The sequence below is a fragment of the Acomys russatus genome, chromosome 10 (genome assembly GCF_903995435.1).
Source record: "Acomys russatus chromosome 10, mAcoRus1.1, whole genome shotgun sequence".
Classification (NCBI taxonomy): Eukaryota; Metazoa; Chordata; class Mammalia; order Rodentia; family Muridae; genus Acomys; species Acomys russatus.
In genome coordinates, this window is record NC_067146.1 from 53,719,166 (window position 1) to 53,741,224 (window position 22,059).

Below are 22,059 nucleotides of genomic sequence, written 5' to 3' on the forward strand. Positions count from 1 at the left end.
TGCTAAGGACTTAATCTTTTGTTTCTCTAGACCAAGTATTTTTAACAAAATTCTGGGCAACTACTATAATACAGTATACTGTATTCAAACAGAGTCAACACAAAAATAGAATCAGGATACCTAGTTTTCACAGATCTCTCTCAAAAATAAAAATGGTACCAGGAACAGGAACTGACATGACATAACAAAAGTATGCACATTTGGCCTGGGAATGTAGCTTGGTTAATACACTATTTGCCTAGCACACACAGAAAGCCTGGCGCCATCCTACACCAGCCATGCCTATAGTCCCAGCACTCGGGAAGGAGAATGAGTTTGAGGCTAACCTGAACTACATAAAGCCCTGTCTTTAAAAAGAGAAAAAGAGGAAGGGACACAGGTTAAAAGCACGTCAGGTGACTTACAACTACCTATTACTCCAAATCTGGAGGATCCAATGCCTCTTCCATCTGCGGGCAAATGCGTTAATGTCCACATAGATGACACAAAAACATATAATTAAAAATAAAATCATCATAATGGGTAACAGTGGCAAAGTTAGATGGATCTACATAGTGAGTTTCAGGACAGCCAACACTACATAAGCACACCCTGTCTGTAATAATAATAATTTAGTAGTAGCAGTAGTAGTAGTAGCAGCAGCAGCAGCAGCATGCTCACGGTATAATGAGGTTAAAGGAAGTACTTAGTGTAGTTAATAAGATTAGAAGCCCAGCTAAAGCTGTAAGGATAACCAAAAATTCACCAGCAGTTCTCTGAGGTTTTCTTTCCCCCTTTTTAAAAAAGAAAAGTATCTGACATAGGATACTTATTTTAAAAATGAGGACCAAATGCTCAGTCAGCAATGTGATCATCATGTCAACATGAGTTCAGATTCCTAGTAGGCACAGAAAAGGCCAGGTGCAGTAGCACGCAGTCTGCACACACAGATCTAGGAGAGAAGTTTTAAGTATATCCCCAGAGATACTAACCAGTCAAGTCAACACTGCCAACTGATTGCCTTCACCTTCACTGAAGTTTTAATTCATTTTTAAAGGAATTCTTTAAAAAGTAAGGTGTAGACCAAGTGGAGAGAACAGTTGGTGCTGCCCTTCAATCTCCATACTCATGCTTGCATGTGTACCCCTTTATAAATACAGACCCCATGTGTGTACCCCTTTATAAAGACAGACCCCATGTGTGTACCCCTTTATAAAGACAGACCCCATGTGTGTACCCCTTTATAAAGACAGACCCCATGTGTGTACCCCTTTATAAAGACAGACCCCATGTGTGTACCCCTTTATAAAGACAGACCCCATGTGTGCACCCCTTTATAAAGACAGACCCCATGTGTGTACCCCTTTATAAAGACAGACCCCATGTGTGTACCCCTTCATAAATACAGACCCCATGTGTGTACCCCTTCATAAATACAGACCCCCCCCCCCCGTATACAGATAAAAGAATCAAGTCTCAAAGTAGAGCTTCAAAGCCTTAGTTTGTTGTAAGCTTTTTCACTGTAGGCCCTCTAACTTGACACATAAATATTGTTAATAAGATTACTGATATATCCTACTGTGGTGTTCTTTCTGTAACTACAAACGTTAAAATAAAAACTGAAAATATAGTTTTACTCTCATCCTTTAGGTGCTATGAAGTAAGACTGAGTAGAGAAAACATCTGAGTTAAAGGAAATGAGACACTTTCACTTCAACCAATTACAAAAGCATTTCCTTAAAAAGCTAAAGAAAACTACTGAGCCAGTTGTGGTGGCACATATCTTAAACTCAGGAGGTTGGGGCCAGCTTGGGTTATATATCAAATCTGGGCTTTCCTGGGTTAAATAGTGAAATCTGAATAAACTCCACAAATGTGTTCAACAAACTCACACAAATTAGAGCATCAGAGGTCTTAGATTCTGAATGGAATAAGAACATATCTTTTTTTTTAATTACCCCCAAAAGTTAAAATTTAAAAATTATCAAGAATATGAGCTGGTAGAAATAAAATTAGAAATCGAGACCACATCTGTTGCTGTCTAACCTACTTTGCAAAACTTGTAAAATGTTCTTAGAAAAAACACTCATAAAGTTGGGTCCACATAAAGAAAGAAAGAGCATCTCAAATTCAGAATATGAAAGTAAATAACTTAATTGATGTACCGTTACCAGTTTGCATTAGATATGTGTGCTAATGTATTCGACAAGTGAAATGAGTATCAACAATGATGTAAGAGGAGGAAGGACTCTTAGCACAATAGCAGTTTGGGTTTTCTGGTTTGTGTTTTGATTTTCTTAAAAACCAGTACTTTAATTTACATGTGTTTTATGTTCAAAGTAGGTTTCTTCTTAGCATTACATAAGCGGCTCATGTTTTTAATCCTTTGACAACCTGTCTTCAAATTGGTAGATTTAATCTAAATGTGATCAAGGGATTCTTATTTTAAAAATTAGTTTTATTTTTAATTGTGTGCACAAGTCTCTGTGGGGTATGTGCATGAGACCCCAGAGGCGTCAGATCCCTCTTTGGAGCTGGGATTATGTTGTTGGTTGTGAGTCACTCAGTGTTGGTGCTGGTAGCTGAACTCTAGTCCTGTGCAGAATTCTACATCTCTTAACCTTACTCTTACCCACCTACCTGTCAGCCCATTGTGGTTCTTGCTGTAATAGTGTTGCTGTCCTCTACTGTTTGTGAAACACTGTTTCTCTGTGTAGCCTGCTGTCCCGGTCTTGCTTTGTAGACCAGGCATGCCATTCACCCAGCTGTCCTCTACTGTTTTCAATCTAATCTCTTGTGTTTTCTTTCTTTTTGGGATAAGGTCTCAGTATGTAACAGCTCAGATTGGCCTGAATTTAAGGCTCTTCTTACTTAGTCCCAGTTAGCAGGGCTGTGGTGTTGTGCCGTCTTGTCCAGTTAGCAGGGCTGTGGTGTTGTGCCGTCTCGTCAAGGTGGCTCTTTTAATTGATCATTTTATGGTTTGTTTTCTTTTCTTAGCATATCATACAGCCCATTCCTCTCTTTACTGGTTTTTCTATAGTTTGCAATGTATATTTATAGTTAAGACAAGATTCTGTTTAATTTAAGACTGTGTGTGTGTGTGTACACACACACACACATGTTCGCACATGTTTGTGTGCTTGTTTGCTGTGTGGAAGCCTGAACTGACCTCAGATGTCTTCAGGTTAAATCTTCAGCTTACTGATCTTCTGCAGGTGATGGCTCTGTGAGTAAAAGCACTTGCCACCAAGCTGATAACTGAGTTAATCCTGATTCCCACACAATGGAGGAAGAAAACCAACTCCCACAAGTTAGCAAACAAAAGTAAGTGAATAAATGGAAACACACACACCAGCAGATGCACATTTACCCTCACAAATATATAATATATACACAAAATGATCTTCTTAAAACCACAAATATTAATCTAAGTCTAAGACAATAAACAAATATATTTTTTGTGTCTATAATAACCTTAAATATAAAACAAAGTTCCTCTGGTGAAAGGGTATAGACTACCTATACCCTCCCCAAAAAAGTGAAAACCAAATCCATAAAAACCAGATATACTGAAAGCAAAGGGATCAAAAAAAGACATAACAGATAAATATAAAAAGAAAGTGGGAAAAATAATACTTAGATAAGATACACAAGAATGAAAAAGAAGCCAGGCGTGGTAGCACACGCCTTTAATCCCTGTACTCGGGAGGCAGAGGCAGATGGATCTCTGTGAGTTCGAGGCCAGCCTGGTCTACAAAGTGAGGTCTGGACAGCAAAGGCTACACAGAGAAACCCAGTCACGAAAAACAAAACAAACAAACAAAAGAATAAAAAAGAAATGGTACACTGTATAATGAAAAGGAGTTTTCATTTTTTAAATTATTTATTATGTATAGTGTTCTATTGCATGTACACCTGCGCCACCAGAAGAGGGCATTAGATCACATTACGGATAGTTGTGTGTGAGCCACCATGTGGTTGCTGAAAATTGAACTCAGGACCTCTGGAAGAGCAGTCAGTGCTCTTAACCTCTGAGCCATCTCTCTAGCCCTGAAAAGGGGATCAATTTAAGAAAGGAAATAACTGTTGATATGTACACAATACTGAAACACTCAATAATATGAAAACAACGAGGGTAAAAGGAGAGAGAGTATCAAATCATAGCTAATTTCAGATTTACCACAACAAAAAAAAATCAACAAAGAACTATTAAAGGGGGCTAGAGAGGCTGGAGAGACTACTTAGCAGTTAAGAAATTAGTCTTCTAAAAGCCCCAGATTCAATTCTCAGCACCTACATGGCAGCTCTCAACTGTCAATATAATTCCAGTGCTAGAGGATTCAAAGCCTTCGTTCTTCTGGCCTCTGTGGACACAACACACACACACAAATAAAACTCCCCTGCACATAAAATAAAAATAGATCTCAAAAAAAATAAAAACAAGTAAACAATAGGTTTAAAGCAAGAGCGGGGTCCAAAAAGATGCCTCAGTAGTTTGTTTTCCAGCAGTCACAACAGGTGGCTCACAGGGACCTATATTTAACTCTAGCTCCAGGAAATCTAACCCACTCTTCTAGCCTCTGCAGACATATCCACATACATACATACATACATACATACATACATACATACATACATACATACATAACATACATATATACATACACTTTTAGTAAAAATATCAAAGGTAAATTACATTATAGACAAAATGAACCTAACAGATATTTACTTAGTGCCATCCAACACATTTGTCATTTCTTGGTCAGACCCAAACAAGCCTCAGAAGACAGGAAAAAAGGAAAAAAAAAAAAAAAAACTTAAAAATATATCATACATTTTCTTTTCTACAGAGGAATGAAGCCTAAAATGGGGGGGGGGGGGGGGGAGAGGCTTCAAAAAGTATAAAATTACATGAAATTTTAACATGCATTTGAAGTAATCAGGGGAGAAATTTAAATTTTTCTTGAAAAAATAAAAACAGTAAAGGCAAACCTAGTGGGTTTAGCAAAAGAAGAACTAAGTTTCTAGCATCAGTGCCTCCCCATCACCAAAAGAAAAGAGGAGTAAACAATTAATGATGCTGCTCATGTTACTAGAAGAAAGCAGACCAAACAAGACAGAGGGGAAGAAACCCAGACAGCCGACCGTAACGTAACAGAAGAGAAAGCACTGACGGGGAAATAAGCAAGAGTGGAGATGTTGCCACTGCTGACACAGGGAGGTACAGCTAAAGCAATGAGAAGTATAAGCCTAGCCTGGGAGACCTAAGTAGACACTATTCCTAAAACAGATTGTGTGAAAGAAATATTTGGAGGGAAAAAGTAAAGAGAGAAAGACAGGAAGGGGAGAAGGAGGGAGGGAAGAGAAGGGGAGGGAAGGGGAGGGGAGGAGAGGAGGGGGAAGGGGGCAAGGGGATGGATGAATCAAAACAAAGAAAACTAGAAATGAAAACAAATACATAGCTGACAACAGAAACACAAAGGATCACTAGGGACTATTAAGAACAGCTTCATGGGGCAAAAAAAAACTGAAATATAGTCTACTTAAACTAAACCATCACAGAATACCTTAGCAGAGCCAGGCACAAGCTCTCATTATGGATGGTTGTGAGCCACCATGTGGTTGCTGGGGATTGAACTCAAGGCTTTTGGAAAATCAGCCAATGCTCTTAACCTCTGAGCCATCTCTCCAGCCCAGAGCCAAACATTTAAAGAAAAACAATATCGATTTTTAAAATTATTTATAAGTTCTAACAGAGAATATTATTCGAAGGTCCTTCTATCAGACCTCAATTGTCCTGTTTAAAACAAACAAAACAAAACCAAAGACATATCAATGGGAAACATTAGGACACAAAGCATGACACAGGTTAATAAAATCCCTTAAGGCAAAGCTGGGTGTGGTGACTCACATTTAATCCACCTAAAAGATATTGTGGTCCTTAACATCTATGCACCAAACACAAGGGCACCATGCTCATAAAAGAAACACTACTTCAGCTTACATCACATATTGGCCTCACACAGTGACAGTGGGAGACTTCAATACCCCACTCTGAACATCAGACTGGTAACACAGCCAAATACTAAATGGAGAAATGCTGCAGCTAAACGACATCATAAAACAAATGGACCTAAGAGATATTTACATAACATTTCAGCAAACACAAAAGAATATACCTTCTTCTTAGCATCTTGTGGTATTTTCTCCAAAAGTGACCACATAATTAGATACAAAACAGTCTCAACAGATAAAACTAAAATAATCCCTACATCCTATCTGGCCACCATGGATCAAGGCTAAATATCAGTAACAGAAAGCTTACAAACTCTTGAAAACTGAACAACTCACTACTGAACGAAAATGGGTCAGGAAAGAAATTAATAAAGTAAAAACTTTCTAGGATTGGATGAAAATGAAACCACATCATGCCCCAACATATGGAACACAATTAAGTGCCTGCATTAGAAAGAGTTTAATAAATAGCACATCTGAAAGATCTAGAAGAAGAAATTACACACAAAGGAGTAAATGGAAAGAAATAATCAAACTCAGGATTAAATCAAACTGGAAACCAAAAAAAAAATAAAAAAATAAAAAATCAACACACACACACATACATACATACACAACACACACACACACACACACAAATCAGTGACACAAAAAGTAAGTTCCTTGAGAAAACCAGTTAAAACTAACAAACCCCGCCAGTCAAATTAACTAAAAGTTTGGTGAGATAAGATTCAAATAAGAGACAAAAGAGGGGACATGAAAGAAATCCAGAGAATCACAAAGACATACTTTAAACACCCGTACTCCAGGGCTGGAAAGATGGCTCAGCAGTTAAGAGTACTGCCTACTATTACAAAAGACCCAGGTTCAATTCCCAACACCCACATGGCAGCTCATAACTGTCTGTAACTCCAAGATTGGACACTCTCTCACAGACATACATGCAGGCAACACACCAATGCACATAAAATAAAATTAAAAAAAAAAAAAAAAACACTCTGCTCCACCAAATTGGAAAATCTGATAACTTTTTCAGTATCTATTATCTAACTACTTACGAAATTTGAATCAAAATCAGGTAAGCAATTTAAACAAACCTATGGCCCCTAATGAAAAAGAAGCAGTAATTGAACCAAAAATATCTATCAGTATTTCGAATAAGAGCTAACCCCAATATTCCTTAATTTATTCAACAAAAAGAAACAGAAAGGGCCAGGCGTGGAGGCACATGCCTTTAATCCCAGCACTCAGGAAGCAGAGGCAGAGGCAGGCAGATCGATTTGAGTTCAAGGCCAGCCTAGTCTACAAAGAGTCCAGGACAGCCAAGGCTACACTGAGAAACCCTGCCTTGGGGGAAAAAAGATAAAGAGAGGTGTGGGGGACAGAGAGAGAGGGAGAGAGAGAACCAGAAAGAACAAGTCCCAATGCCTTTTGTGTGGACAGTTACTTATGCCTAAACCACATAAAAATACAACTACAGATCAATTTCCCTTGTAAACATAGATGCAAAAATTCCCAATAAAATGCTTGCAAACTGAATGGAAGAACACAGCAAAAAGATATCCACCATGATCACCTAGACGTCATCCCAGAGATGCAGGGAGGATTCAACATATGCAAATGAATATGTAACCTCCCAGATAAGCTGACTGAAAAACAAGCCCACAGCATCATCACCTCATTAGATGCAGAAAGGGCTTTTAACAAAATCCAATGCCCTTCACAATAAAAGTCCTGGAGATAACAGGGGTGCAAGAGAGATACATAATAAAGGCAATTTACAGTAAGTCCACAACCAACATCAACCTAAACAGAAACTCAAAGAAACTAAAATCAGGAACAAGACAGGGTTGTTCACTTTCTATACCTGTTGAATACAGGACGCAAGTCTTACAGAAAGCAATAAGATAACCGAAGGAGATCTAAGGGATATAAATAGGAAAGAAGTCAAAGTACCTATATTGTAGATGATATGATAGTATACATTACGTGACTCTAAAAGTTCCATGAGAAAAACTTTACTTTCCTTCTCTCTTTTTTTCTTTTTCCAAGGTCTTTTTTCCAGGGTTTTTCTGTGTAGCCTGGGCAATCCTGGGCAGCCTTGTAGACTCAGGGAGAGTTAAATGCCTCTGCCTCCCAGAAAGCTGGGGTTACAGGCCTGGGCCACCAGATCATGGGGCACAGAAATCAGCAATTGAACACACTGTGCACAAGGCCATCCCCCAACAAAATTGCAACTGAAGGAGAGCAAAGGGTTATAAATAGGAAGGAAAGAAGTCAAAATATCTGCATATGAAGATGATGTGATGGTTTATATAAGTGACCCTAAAAGCTCTACTGGGAAACTCCGACAGCTGATAAACGCTTTCAAGCAGGATACAAAACTAACACACAAAAATCAGTAGCCTTTCCACATAAAAATGACAAACAGACAGAAAAAGAAGTCAGGAAGCAATACCTTTCACAATAGCTTCTATTAATATAATGTATCTTGGGGTAACTCTAACCACACAAGTAAAATACTTTTGAGACATGGAAGAAAAAAAAAATTGAAGAAAATATCAGAAGAAGGAAAGATTGCTCAATTCCGGAATCAGGAGGATCAATACAGTAAAAGTGGCCATCCCACTAAAGCAATCTACAGATGCAATGCAATTCTCATCAAAATCCAACAGAATTCTTCACAGTACTTAAAAGGACAATTTTCAACTTCATACGGAAACACAAAAAGCACAGGGTAACTAAAACCCCCCTGAATAAGAAAAGAGCTATAGGAGGGCGTGGTGGCGCATGCCTTAATCCCAGCACTAGGGAGGCAGAGGCAGGCCGATCACTATGAGTTCGAGGCCAGATTAGTCTAAGAAAGTGAGTCCAGATTGTTACACAGAGAAACCCTGTCTCAAAAAAAAGAAGAAAAACTAAGCAAACAAACAAACTATAAGAGGCATCACCACGCCAGATCTCAAATTGCACTATGGAGCTATAGTACTAAAAATATCAAGATAGCTCATCACTGGTGATGCTCATCTTTAATCCCAGCACTTGGGCAACAGAGGCAGGTGGATTTCTGTAGGCCAGCCTGGCCTACAAAGCAAGTTCCAGGACAGAAAATGCTACACAGAGAGACTCTGTCTCAGAAAAACAAGCCAAAACCTCAAGCCCACCATGGTATTGGTATAAAAACAGACATGTTGATCGATAGAATTGAACTGAAGACCCAGAAATAAGTGCACACCTATGAAGACCTGACTTGTGTGTCCAGAAACAAACGCTGGAAAAAAGGGCAGCATCTTCAACAAATGGTGCTGGTCAAACGAGAGGGGTGTGTGTAGAAGAATGCAATTAGATCCGTACTCTTCTCCCTACAAAACTCAACTCCAGATGGAGCAAAGACCTCAACAGGAAGCAAGATACACTGAATCTGACAGAAGAGGAAGTGGGGGAATAGTCTTGAACTCACTGGCACAGGGAAAGACTTTCTGAACAGAACACGACAGCTCAGGCACTAAGAGCCACAACTAATAAATGGGCCTTCATGAGCTGAAAAGCTTCTGAATGTCAAAGGACACTGTCATTTGGACAAAGTGGCAGCCTACAGAACGGACAAAGATTTCTTCCAACTCCACATCTAATAGAGGACTAATATCCAAAATAGATAAAGAACTAAAAAAAACTGGACATCAAGGACACAATAAGTCAACTAAAAATGGGGGTACAAGTGCTGAGAGATGGCTCAGTGGTTTAGAGCCCTGTCTGCTCTTCCAGAGATCCTGAGTTCAGTTCCCAGCAGCCATATGGTGGCTCACAACCATCTCTAATGAGATCTGGTACCTTCTTCTGGTGTGCAAGTGTACATGTAGGCAAAACACTGTAACAAACAAATGAACATTTTTTAAAAGGGGGTGGGGGGACATTAGCCAGGCTTGGTGGTACATGCCTTTAATGCCAGCACTCTGGAGGCAGAGGCACATGGACTGCTATGAGTTCAAGGACAGCCTGGTCTACAAAGTGAATCTAGGACAGCCAAGGCTACACAGAGAAACCTTGTCTCAAAAAAACAAACAAACAGCCAGGTGTTGTGGCTCATGCCTTTTATCCTAGCACTTCGAAGGCAGAGACAGGGGGATCACTGTGAGTTTGAGACCAACCTGGTCTATAAAGGGAGTCCAAGACAGCCAAGACTAACACAGAGAGACCCTGTCTTGAAAAACCAAAAAACAAAAACAAATAAGCCAATTAAGCCAATTAAAAATGGGGCTACACAGGCGTGGTGGCGCACGCCTTTAATCCCAGCACTCGGGAGGCAGAGGCAGGCGGATCGCTGTGAGTTCGAGGCCAGCCTGGTCTACAAAGCAAGTCCAGGACAGCCAAGGCTACACAGAGAAACCCTGTCTCGAAAACCCAAAATTTAAAAAAAAAAAAAAAAAAAAAAAAAAAAAATGGGGCTACAGATCTAAACAGAGAATTCTCAAAAGAGAAAATTCAAATGACTTAGAAGAAATATTCAACTAACCATCAGGAAAATGCAAATCACAATTAATTTGGTATTTCATTTTATACCAATCAGAATGGCTACGGTCAATAAAAACAAATGATTATCATGCTGGTGAGGATATGGAGTAAAGGGAAACACTCCTCCTTGGTGGGGGAGTAAAATTTGTACAGCCAGTAGGAAAATCAGTGTGGGGGCTTCTGAGGAAGATAGAAATCAACCTACGCAAGATCCATTTATATCACTCTTAGGTGTATGCTCAAAAGATGCTTCATCCTACTACAAGTTCATTAATGCTTTATTCATAATGACTTTCAATGGATGAATGGATAAAGAAAATCCCAGCACTCAGGGAGGCAAAGGTAGGCAGATAGATATGAGTTTGAGGTCAAGACTACACAGAGAAACCCTGTCTTGAAAAACAAACAAATAAACAAACAAAACTAGAGCCATTTGAGAGGTTGCATGAAAACTTAATACAGTAAATATATCCTTAAAACACACACACAGACACACACACAGACACACACACACACACACACACCAGGACTTCTGGGGGTGTTTTGTTTCATTTTGTTTTAAATATTACAGGTGCTCACTCACCTTTAGCTCCAGCACTGGGGAGGCCGAGGGTGGCAGATCTCTGTGAGTTCCAGGACAGGACAGGTAGAGCTACGTAGTGAGACCTTGTCTCAAAACCACCAAACAAACAAAACAAACAAACAAAAAACCCCAAAGCATTATAAGTCCTTTGTGTACATATTACAGCTTCTGGTTTGTATTTTATAGGATTCCTGTGTGTTCGAAAATGTGCATGTCTCCTCTGCACCTATATGCATCTCTTTTGCTCTTTCTTGCTTTTTTGTTTTGTCCTATTCCAATGTGTTTGGTTTTGTTTTATCTGATTGTATTTTGTTTTATTTTATTACTATACTCTGGAATCCTGTTTGTTTTCTAAAGAGAGGTTATAGATCCGGATGAGAGGGGTGATGGGGAGGAACTGGGAGGAGTAGGAGGAAGGGAAAATATAATCAGAATATATTGTATGAAAAAATTATTTCTAATTTTTAAAAACATATCTACACAGCTCAAAATTATCTACACATTAAATGGAATTTCCAATAAAAATACGAATGATGCTCTACAAAGAACTAGAAAACCTGGCCACAAAACACATAAGGAAGAAAGGCCAGGCGTGGTGGTACACACCTTCAATCTGAAGTAGAGTCGGGTATATCTCTAGGAGTTTAGGCCAGGCCTGATATAGAGTGAGGTCCATGCCTTATAGGGCTATATATGAGGCTCTATCTCAATAAATAAACTCCTTCAGAACCAAAAACAATCCTGAAACTTGGGGTGGGGGTGGGGGAGAGACATGGATGTATGGCACACAAAACCTAGAAGCATTATAATGCCTGACTCTAAAATACACAACACATAAGTAGACTGTTCATGACACATAACTTAATACCTTAAGTTCTAGGCCAAACTCAGCTACAAATCAAGACAGACAGACACACACACACACACACACACACACACACACACACACGAAGAAGGAGAGGAAGGGGTGAAAGGGGCGATCCTAGGCAAAGTAGGTATACAATCTGAGGTATAAAACAGGACCCTAATTCTAAACATTTACAGTTGCCTCAAAGCCTTTCATATAAAATCCAAGACTTTGAAACTATTAGAAGAGCAGAAGGAACATTTCAATAACCATCCATCAGCACAAAGAAGCCTTTAGATATGTCAACCTCCTCGGAAAAAAAAGTAACCCACAGGCAACTAAAGCAAAACTGACGAATAAGATTTCAAAGAAATATCTGTAAAACAACAATAAACATCAACAAAATGGACAACCTGGAGAACGGGACAAATTATCACTAATAGGTGATATACTTCCAACACACTTAGAACTCAACTGAGAGCAGAGGAAGAGGTGGCTATGTTATGTGATACTAAGGTCATCTAAGAAAATAACTCATTATCACAGAAATGAAAACCAAACCACAAGATGGCATCCTTAAAGTTGTGACAAAAATGGGTGAGTGCTGGTAAGATAAAGGCCCACCCTCATCAGTGATGGTAAGAATGTAAATTAGCTCAGGTATGAGTTGGAGAGATGTCTCAGCAATTAAGAACACTGGCTATTCTTCCAGGAAACCAGAAATCAATTGCCAGCACCCACAGGGAAGCGCACAACCACCTGTGTCACCCCAGTTCCAGAGGATTCAACACCTTCTTCTGGCCTCTGAGGGCAACAGGCATGTACAAGGTACACTTACATACATCCAGGCAAAACATTCATACACATAAAATAATCTTCTTGAAAAATCAGTTGTTATTATAGAAAACTATATGCAATGTTCCTGAAAAAGAGAAAGGGGTTGTGGGGGAGAAGGCTTCATAGCTGGCTGAAGGTAGCTCATGCCTTTAATTCTAGCACTCAGGAGACAGAAACAGGTGGATTTCTGTGAGTTGGAGGCAGGCCTGGTCTACAAAGTAAGTTCCAGGACAGCAAGGCTATACAGAGAAAAGCTAACTTGGAAAATGAGATGGGGGTGAGGAGGGAGGGAGGGGCGGGGGGAGGGAGAGGGAGAGGGAGATTTTCAAGACTTGGGAAACTGCCACCAAAGAGCACTTGACCCTAAGAGTTGCCTGGGCAACAAAGCAAAATTCTGTATTTCAAAATGGAAAGGCAAAAGGATTACAAGTTTAAGGCCATCCTTAGGTATATAATGATCTAAAGCTAACCTAGACTGTAGAGCGAGACCCAGTCTCAGAATTTACTCCATCTACAGAAACATGGGTGGAAATGGACAATACTATATTAACTTATATACTATCTTAAGTCAAAGCATAAAAACAAATACTACATCTCATTTTACTATGAAAGCTAAAGTTAGTCTCAAAGAAACAATAGAATAGTGGTTACTAGAGTCTGGGAAGAACGTAAAGGAAGGAGGGAGGACTAATGTGTATATAAGTGGACGCAGATGCACGGGCAGAGTGATTTCTTCCGGGCACGGTAACACACACCTTGAATCACAGCACTCAGGGGCAGGTGGATCTGAGACTTTGGCTACACACTGAGTTACAGGACAACTAGGGCTCCATAGACACCTACCTCAATAAACACATAAACAAACAAGAAAGCTAACTAGCTACTTGGAGGTAAGCTTCAGCATATACCAATTCACACTTATAGTGTGTATATAATGTCTCTTCTTCTAACAGCTACTCTGTTACTAAACAAGACAAAGAGCAACATAATCAGTCCTCAACTGAAACAACAGTGATATGCATTCCTACAACTTAAGGCTTTTCCCTCCCCCATACTATTTTCCTTAGATGAAAAGTCCGTAAGGAACAGCTGAAAGGTTGAAGATAGATCTCAAAAATATTCTTTCCATAGAGCATGAGCTCTGTAGCTTTCTGAGAAGGCACAAAATAATCATGTTGAAAATATCATTTAAAACTTTAAAAGGGGCTGGACATAGTGGTGCACACCTTTAATCACAGCACTTTGAGTTCCAGCCCAGCCTGGTCTATAGAGTGAGTTCCAGGACTACACAGGAAGATATGCATCATGACTTTAAAGGAGTCCTGAGAGGAGATGCATCAGTTAAAGCATTTATTGCTCCCAGTTTGAATCCCCAATAGTAATGTTGGAGAGCAACCAACTCTCTGTAATTCCAGGGCATCCAGTATCTCTTCTGGGTGCTCTGTTCACTATTACTCGCACACATAATTAAAATACACACACAAATTAAAAAATAACAATTTTACAAAGTATTTTTTGAGGGGGCTGGAGAGGTGGTTCAGCAGATAAGAGCACTATCTGCTCTTCTCGGTCCTGGGTTCAATTCCCAGCAACTACTTGGTGGCTCACAACCATCTATAATGAGATCTGGTGCCCTCTTCTGGCACTCAGGTATACAGGCAGATGGAGCACTCATACATAAAATAAATAAAATCTTTTTTTAGCTTTTTTTTTTTTTTGAAAACTTTAAAGAATAAAGGAAAAGGAAAGGAGAAAGGAAAATGAACAAGAAAGGGAGGGAAAAATTTGAACTTCCAAGTTCCACTTTGTCACTCTAACTAATGAGACACATTAGAAAGAAAAATGTGAACTACACTTACATAATAAGAAATAAGCATAAAGTAGTTTCTATATCTTAAAATGTAAAACAAGTGCTTGTAAGAGATGGATCAGTGAGCAAAGGAGCTTGCTGCCAAGCCTGATGCCCTGAGTCTGATCCCCACAGTCAATACAGTAGGAGAGAACTTTCACAGGTTGACCACTGACAGCGCGCGCGCACACACACACACACACACACACACACACAGAGAGTGAGTGAGAGAGAGAGAGAGAGAGAGAGAGAGAGAGACAGACAGACAGAGAGAGAGAGACCGAGAGACCGAGAGACCGAGAGACCGAGAACGAGAACACTTAGGGGAAAAAATAATGTGTGGGTAGAAAGATGGTTCAGTAGTTAAAAAGCATTGACTGCTCTTCCAGAGGATCCAGTTTTGATTCCAAGCAACCACACTGCAACTCACAACTATCTGTAATTCCAGTTCCAGGGAATCCAACATCCTCTTCTGACCTCCTTGGGTACCCCAAATGCACGTGGTGCACATACATACATGCAGGCAAAACTCATACACATAGGAAATCTTTTTTAGAAAACATAATGTAACCTTTTGATTTTTTCCTAAGATCCTTTGTGAGATTCTATACACATCAAGACAATGTTCATCTTGGTGAACAGCAGAGAGAGTAGAACACTGTCCAGACGCCATCCGTGTGTGGAAAACACAGCCAAAGAGAATATCCCATGTAGACATTTCTACTCATGCCATCAATCTCCCAACTTATAAAATCACTAACTTGTTACAGGTTTAGAAATTATTTCTGATATTTTACTTGTCCACTCTTGCGAGTGCGCACGCTCATCAGTATGTTTAGGGTACCTAACAGCTGAGCACAACAGAAACTAATGGTTTAACCCAGGACTTCATAATGCCATTTACTAATGAAACATTTCGCCTCCTTGTTCATATTTACAAAAGCTTTGAACAAATACTTGATGGTTCACAAGTCAAAAATATGCTAAAGGCATAAAATGAGTTTATTCTAGAAAGTAGTCATTGTGCTTTAGTAAAAGACATTCATATATGCAAAATAATTCAAACTTGAGGACTCAAGGAAAAACTGAGAAAGAGACCTCAATTTTTCACTCTATCAGTAGTCAAATATTTTAAACAGATGGAAGATTTAAGAGTTTCATATACAGACAAATGCTAACATAGTACATTTCTATACAAATGCTATCTGGACTCTTTCAATAAATACAAATTACTATGTATTTTGTCAAAACTCTCATTGCTATTCAATACCTGTTTCGACAATGTTTTCTGTTTCCGTCGTCTCCAGCCCATCCATGCTGTCCTCATCTTCCACTGTAGATTTTCCTCTACTTCGAGGCCTCCAGCAAAAACAAAAACAAAAAATAAAGTTAAATTTTTTTGCTTGGTTGTTTTTTGAGATATTCTCAAATGTAACCCAGGCTGGTCTCCCTGCTTCATCCTCCCAACTACTGAGATGCGTAACATGAACTACCCAGATAATGTTGATTTTTTTTTTTTCCCCCCTCTGAGACAGGGGTCTCTGTGTTAGCCTTGGCTGTCCTGGAGTCATTTTTGTAGACCAGGCTGACCTTGAACTCACAGTGTATGTCACCACGCCCAGCGATAATATTAAAATTTAAGGCGCACTTGGAAGTTTCACCAGCATTATAGCACATCAAGCAATATTTTTCTTCCTTAAATCTTATAAGGACAGCCCAGCAGTGGTGGTGCACACCTTTAACCCCAGCACTCAGGAAGCAGATGAAGGAAGATCTCTGTGAGTTCAAGGCCAGCCTGGTCTACAGAGTGAGTTCAGGACAGCCAAAGCTGGGGGGGGGGGGGGGGGGGGGTTTGTGAGGACAGAAACAAGTAAGTTTTGGAAGTACTGATTCAGGATTTTGCCTCTCTTTAACCTGACCTTTCCAAGATTCCCTACTAGCTTTTAAATTTCTAATAAGTTCTTTACAAAGTTCAGACTTTAAAAAGGTTGTAGTCTACACTTAATGAAATTTAACCTGAAAATTCTACTTACAAAAAAACTCATGTAATTGGGCCAATAAGATGATTCAGTAGGTAAAGGTGCATGCCTCCAACCTTGATGACCTGAGTTCAACTCCTGGGACCCACATGATAAAAGCAGCAAACAAACTCCTATAAGTTGCTCTCTGACTTCCACAAGTGCTCCATGACGCATACATGTGCACTTGCACACATAGAGACACAGAAATAATTTAAATCTAATAAAATACTAAGTAAAATCTTAAAGGAAAAACACAAACAAAGAAAGAAAATCTAGCTTACATAAGTGGCCGGACTTGGTAGTTCAAGCCTTTAATCCCAGCCCTCAGAGTTTAAGGTTAGCGTGGTCTACATAGCAAGTTCTAGGACTACATAGTGTGAACCAAACTCAACCAATCAATCAATTAATTTTACTTAGTTAATTAATATTTTTCAAGATAAGCGAAGAGGCAATTTTCCCTTTGAAAAGGAATCTGTGATGCCAAATATGGAGGTTTGAATAAGAATTTCCCCCATAGGCTTATATGTCTGAATGCTTAGTCACCAGAGAGTGGAACTCTTTGAAAGCATTAGAAGGATTAGGAGGTGTGGCCTTGCTGGAAGAGATGTGTCCCTCAGGGTACTCAAAAACCCATGGCAGGGCCATTGTCTCTCAGCCTCTCTGCCTGCAGTTCAGGATGTAGCTCTCAACCACTTCTCTCTCACCATGCATGCCACCACACTCCCTGACATAATACTAGACTAACATCTCAAACTGTGAGACCCCAATTAAAAGCTTTCTTTCATAAGAGTTGCCTTGGCCATAGTGCTCTTCACCTTCATGCCTCTGGCACTGAAGCTTGTGTCACTGTACGTGACATATATTACTAGTAAGAAGAAAAATTGATATAACTATCCTTTATTGACATTTGTCATTATTAAATGTCATTACAGGGACTGGAGAGGTGACTCAGTATTTAAAAGCTGTTTTCCCAGAGGGCCCAGGTTCAAGTCCCAGAATCCACATGGCATCTTATAACTTTCCATAAGGCCAGCTCAAGAGGATCCAACACCCTCACACAGACACTCATGCAGGTGAAACGCTAATGCACATAAAAGAATAAGTTATTAGAATTTATATAATTTTTGGCCCAGGAATTCAAGAAAAGAGTTTATAACGAGTAAATAATAAAGCACAAAAAGTCGTTAAACAAAGGATATTCATCTAAGCACTATGTTTGTACTGGTTTGAATGAGAAATGTCTCCCATAAGGTTAAGCACTTGAATACTTAAGCCTCCAGCAGATGGTGCTGTTTGGAGGTTTGGAAGGCGTGGCTTTATTAGAGGAGGTGTGTCACCGCAGGTGGACTTTGTGAGCTAAAGGCGGGTACACGTTCAAGTAATCGCTCTATTATTTGTGGCTGTGTGGCTGACAGTGCAGGCTTTAATCCCAGCGCTCAGGAGGCAGAAGCAGGCTGGTGTCTGTGAGTTTGAGGCCAGTTAGTGTACAGAGTGAGTCCAGGACAGCCAGGGCTGTTCCAGAGAGAAACCCTGTCTCGAATTTAAAAAAAAAGAAAAGTGTATGGTGAATTCCCAAATCCTCATCGCCAGTTTCTCTACTCGTGGTCCATGATGAGCTCTCAGCTTCCTCCTCCAGTTACCATGTCTCCAAACCACGACAAATTCTAAGTCTCTAGAACAGTGGTTCTCACCCTTCCTAATGTTAGGAACCTTGAATACAGTTCCTCGTGCTGTGGTGACCCGCAAACATAAAATTATGTACTTTGTTGCTACTTCTAACTGTAATTTTGCCAATGTTGTTATGAGTTGTAATGGAAATATCTGACATGCAACCCTCACAGGGGTATGGCCCACAGGTTGAGAACCACTGCTCTAGAAGCACAATCTCAAACTATTTCTTCTGTATCCTGGTTGTGGTGTTTTAGCAAAGCAATAGAGACGTAACTAGACCAGTGTTTAATTCTCAAAAGATTGATATGAAGGGACTGCAAGATAGCTGGGCTAATAAAGGGACTTGCTACCAAGCCAGAGCTCGTCATCCAACCCTTAGAGACCCGTGATAGAGGAGACTCCCTTCCAGCAAGGTATCCTCTGACCTCCCGGGTGAGTGCCATGGCACCTGCGTCCCCCTACATACACACAAACAAATGAACTGAAATGTAATTTAAAATGACAGAGGCCAGCAGAGAGTTCCCTGTCCACCAAGACAGACTATTCAGATAAGTCATTTAAGTGATGATGCTCTGCAGCTACTAAATCATACACTACTATAGTTAACGACATACAAATCTTTCTATAACTCTCCTTCACATAGGAAAAGAGAAGCAACTTTTCCTGCATATTTTCTACACACATGCAGCGTCGGGGCGGGGGGGTTTAAGACATAATTGCACAAAATGTTTGTACCAGGCTGTCTAGATAGAGAGGAGGTAGGGGTGGGGGTGGGAGGAAGAGAAAAACCAAATCCCACAAACTGTTCCCTGACCTCCACATGTATGCCACAACAGGAATGAAGGCTCACTCAAGTGCGCGCGTGCGCTCTCTCTCTCTCTCTCTCACACACACACACACACACACTCTCTCTCTCACACACACACACACACACACAGGGAGGGGGGCTAGGAGGGTCAGAAAGAGTAAAATATATCTGTACCTCTGTGGAGATATTCTCGAGTGGGCTGGTATGTGGGGACAATGGGCAGGCAAGCTCTGTTGAATGTGCGTGGTACCTTTCAATGGGCCAGCACGCCCCTTTTCCTTTACTGAGTTACTACGCTTCTCAAGCATTTCTTTACAGGGACAGAACACCAGAGACCCTAAGGGGGAACTCCCTAGCTCTCAGCTATGGTTAGGGACTTCTAAGTCGTTCCGCTGTCTAGACTTGGAAATTAGTTCTTGCCTCTCCACTATACAGAGTGTCACTATTGTATTAGGCTAATTCAATATATTCTGTATTAATGTGTATTATGTATACAGTATACTGATTCTGTTCATCTCGAGAAAAACCTATCCAACCTTGTGAGCATACTAAAATATCAAAACTGTCATCACTTACACTGGGGAACCTCACTCTGCCACTCTGCCACTAGTTAGACAGTTACTAGACTGGAGACACTAGAAACAACTGACAGAAGGAGGTAATGGCAAGGACAGGAGGGCTCCTTGTAAAAAGTATAAAAAGCACACACCCTTAATCCCACCACTCAGGGAGGCAGAGGCAGGAAATGGCTGTGAATTCGAAGCCAGCCTGAAGCAAGCTCAAGATAGCCAAGGCAACACACAGAAATCCTGTCTCAAAAAAAAAAAAAAAAAAAAAGGAAAAAAACAAATATATATACTGTATTAAATTTAACTTCAGAACTAGGGAGATGGCTCACGGTTAAGGGTACTTGTTCTCGGATAGGCTGTAGGTTTTGTTCCTAGAATCACATCAGATGATTCAGAACCTCCTATAAATCTAGCTCCTCCTCTGGTCTCTGTGGGAATTGGACATGTGTACGCATAGAGACAAGCTATTGTACATATACATTAATTTTATTTTGTTTTGCTTTTTAATCTTATTTTTATTTTATATGTATGAGCACTTGCTTGAGTGTATGTATGTGAGCTACATATGTGTTGTGCCCATCAAGGCCAGAAAAGGGTGTTGAATTTCCTTGGACTAGAGTGACACAGAGTTGTGATCCACCAAGTAGATGCTGGGAACTGAACCTGGGTCCTCTGCAAAAGAAGCAAGTGCCCTTAACCACTGAGGCGGCATCATCTCTTCGGCCCCCACATATTCTTTTATAATTTTAACAAAATTTTTGGTGTGAGGTTGGAACTAATATTTTTTTAATCCTTACTTTTTAAAAATAACATTCTTAATTACCTACAAATAACACTATGCCTGACATTTGGTTCAATGTAACACAAGAGGACAAGAGTATAAATGAAATAAAGCTACATTTGTTTTCTAAGGAGAAAGAAAGGGAAAGCCTAGAGCTGGATGGGTAGGGAGATGTGGAGGATCCAAGAGGAAATGAGGAAGGAGAAATCTCAGAATATACTATATGAATTGTCAATTTAAAAAAATTAATGTTGAAGGCAGGCGTGGTGGTACATGTCTTTAATCCCAGCATGTGGGAGGCAGAGGCAGGCAGGTCGCTGTGAGTTTGAGTCCAGCCTTTCTACAAAGAGAATCCAGGACAACCAAGGCTACACAGAGAAGCTCTGTCTTGAAAAGAAAAATTAATGTTAATTACACACTTGCGGCTACTAAGCAGTATCTATGCTTCTAGCTTACCATCAGTGTACTAAAAACATAGTACAAGACGAAACAAGATTCTAAAATGTGACAGTTGTTCAACTGAGAGACGATCCATTGTTCTTCCTTCCTTCCTTCCTTCCTTTCTTTTGTTTTTTGTTTTTTCAGGATAGGGTTTCTCTGTATAGCCCTAGCTGTCCTGGAACTTGTTTTGTAGACCAAACTGTCTCTGATTCTGCCTCTGCCTCCAAAGCGCTGGGATTAAAGGCATACTACTTTCTGTTACATATGAAAATCTTTATAAAAAAATACAACATTCACTTTCTTTACCAAAAAATATCTATTTTTCAATAAAATTTTATTAAAGAATAATGAAATAAATAAGGCTAGTGTCTGTTTTTTAGCTTAAGTGATGACAGTGTAGGGGTGCATTACATTAATCTCTTCACACTTATATACAGCCATTTTTCTAAAATAATATATTTTTTAAAACAGTAAAGAGAAAGGAAATCCTAAGGAAGGAATGTGCCTAATTTTTAAAAGGAGAGGGAATCACAAGTGGAAAGCCACGTGAAAGAAATTACTTCAGCACAAGGAAGATCTCAGCCAGAGCCCAGGAGAAGCATGCTGGTGCAGCACCCTGGGTACACTAAAGCACAGGCCTGTGTGAGGACTGCCAGTTCAAGTTCTGGCTGGAGGACTCTGGGATTCAGATGCTGAAAAAGACAATTAAATGTTAAGATGCTTTCCTAAAATACTCTAAGCTCTCACTGTCATCATCTAGACTACAGAAACAGTCCCTGAAAGGCTGAGGGACTTGTGAACCCTCTTCCAGGCACTGTACAGAGTACACTGGCAGACTGACTGGCTTCTTTTCCTCCCAGGCATATAGCTGGTTAACATTTTATAACTTCCCTTATATGTGATTGAAATGAAAGCCATACCGACAGAAGTCTCTTATCCACTCCCACTACTTATCCCAAAACCTCACTGCAACAAACAACCCATGCTTTTCGTGGCAAACATCAATGCTTAGAACACCTTTATATATCAGGTGTTGACATCAGAGGTCAGTCCAAGGTCTACATGGCTAAGTTACTGAGATAAACTTGAATGTTAGCCAGCATAGCTCCAACTAACAGTACTCTTTGTAGATGCATCACAGCAATC

General features: G+C 39.9%; 1 protein-coding gene across 1 annotated transcript in view; it reads right to left on the minus strand.

The window, feature by feature from the left end:
* Nucleotides 1-22,059, minus strand: part of Kmt2c (lysine methyltransferase 2C) — a 220,794-nt gene that overhangs the window by 152,146 nt on the left and 46,589 nt on the right. Inside the window, exon 2 of the mRNA XM_051152203.1 lies at nt 15,893-15,981. Within this exon, the coding sequence (XP_051008160.1) occupies nt 15,893-15,981 (89 nt within the window). The remainder of the gene's footprint in view (nt 1-15,892; nt 15,982-22,059) is intronic.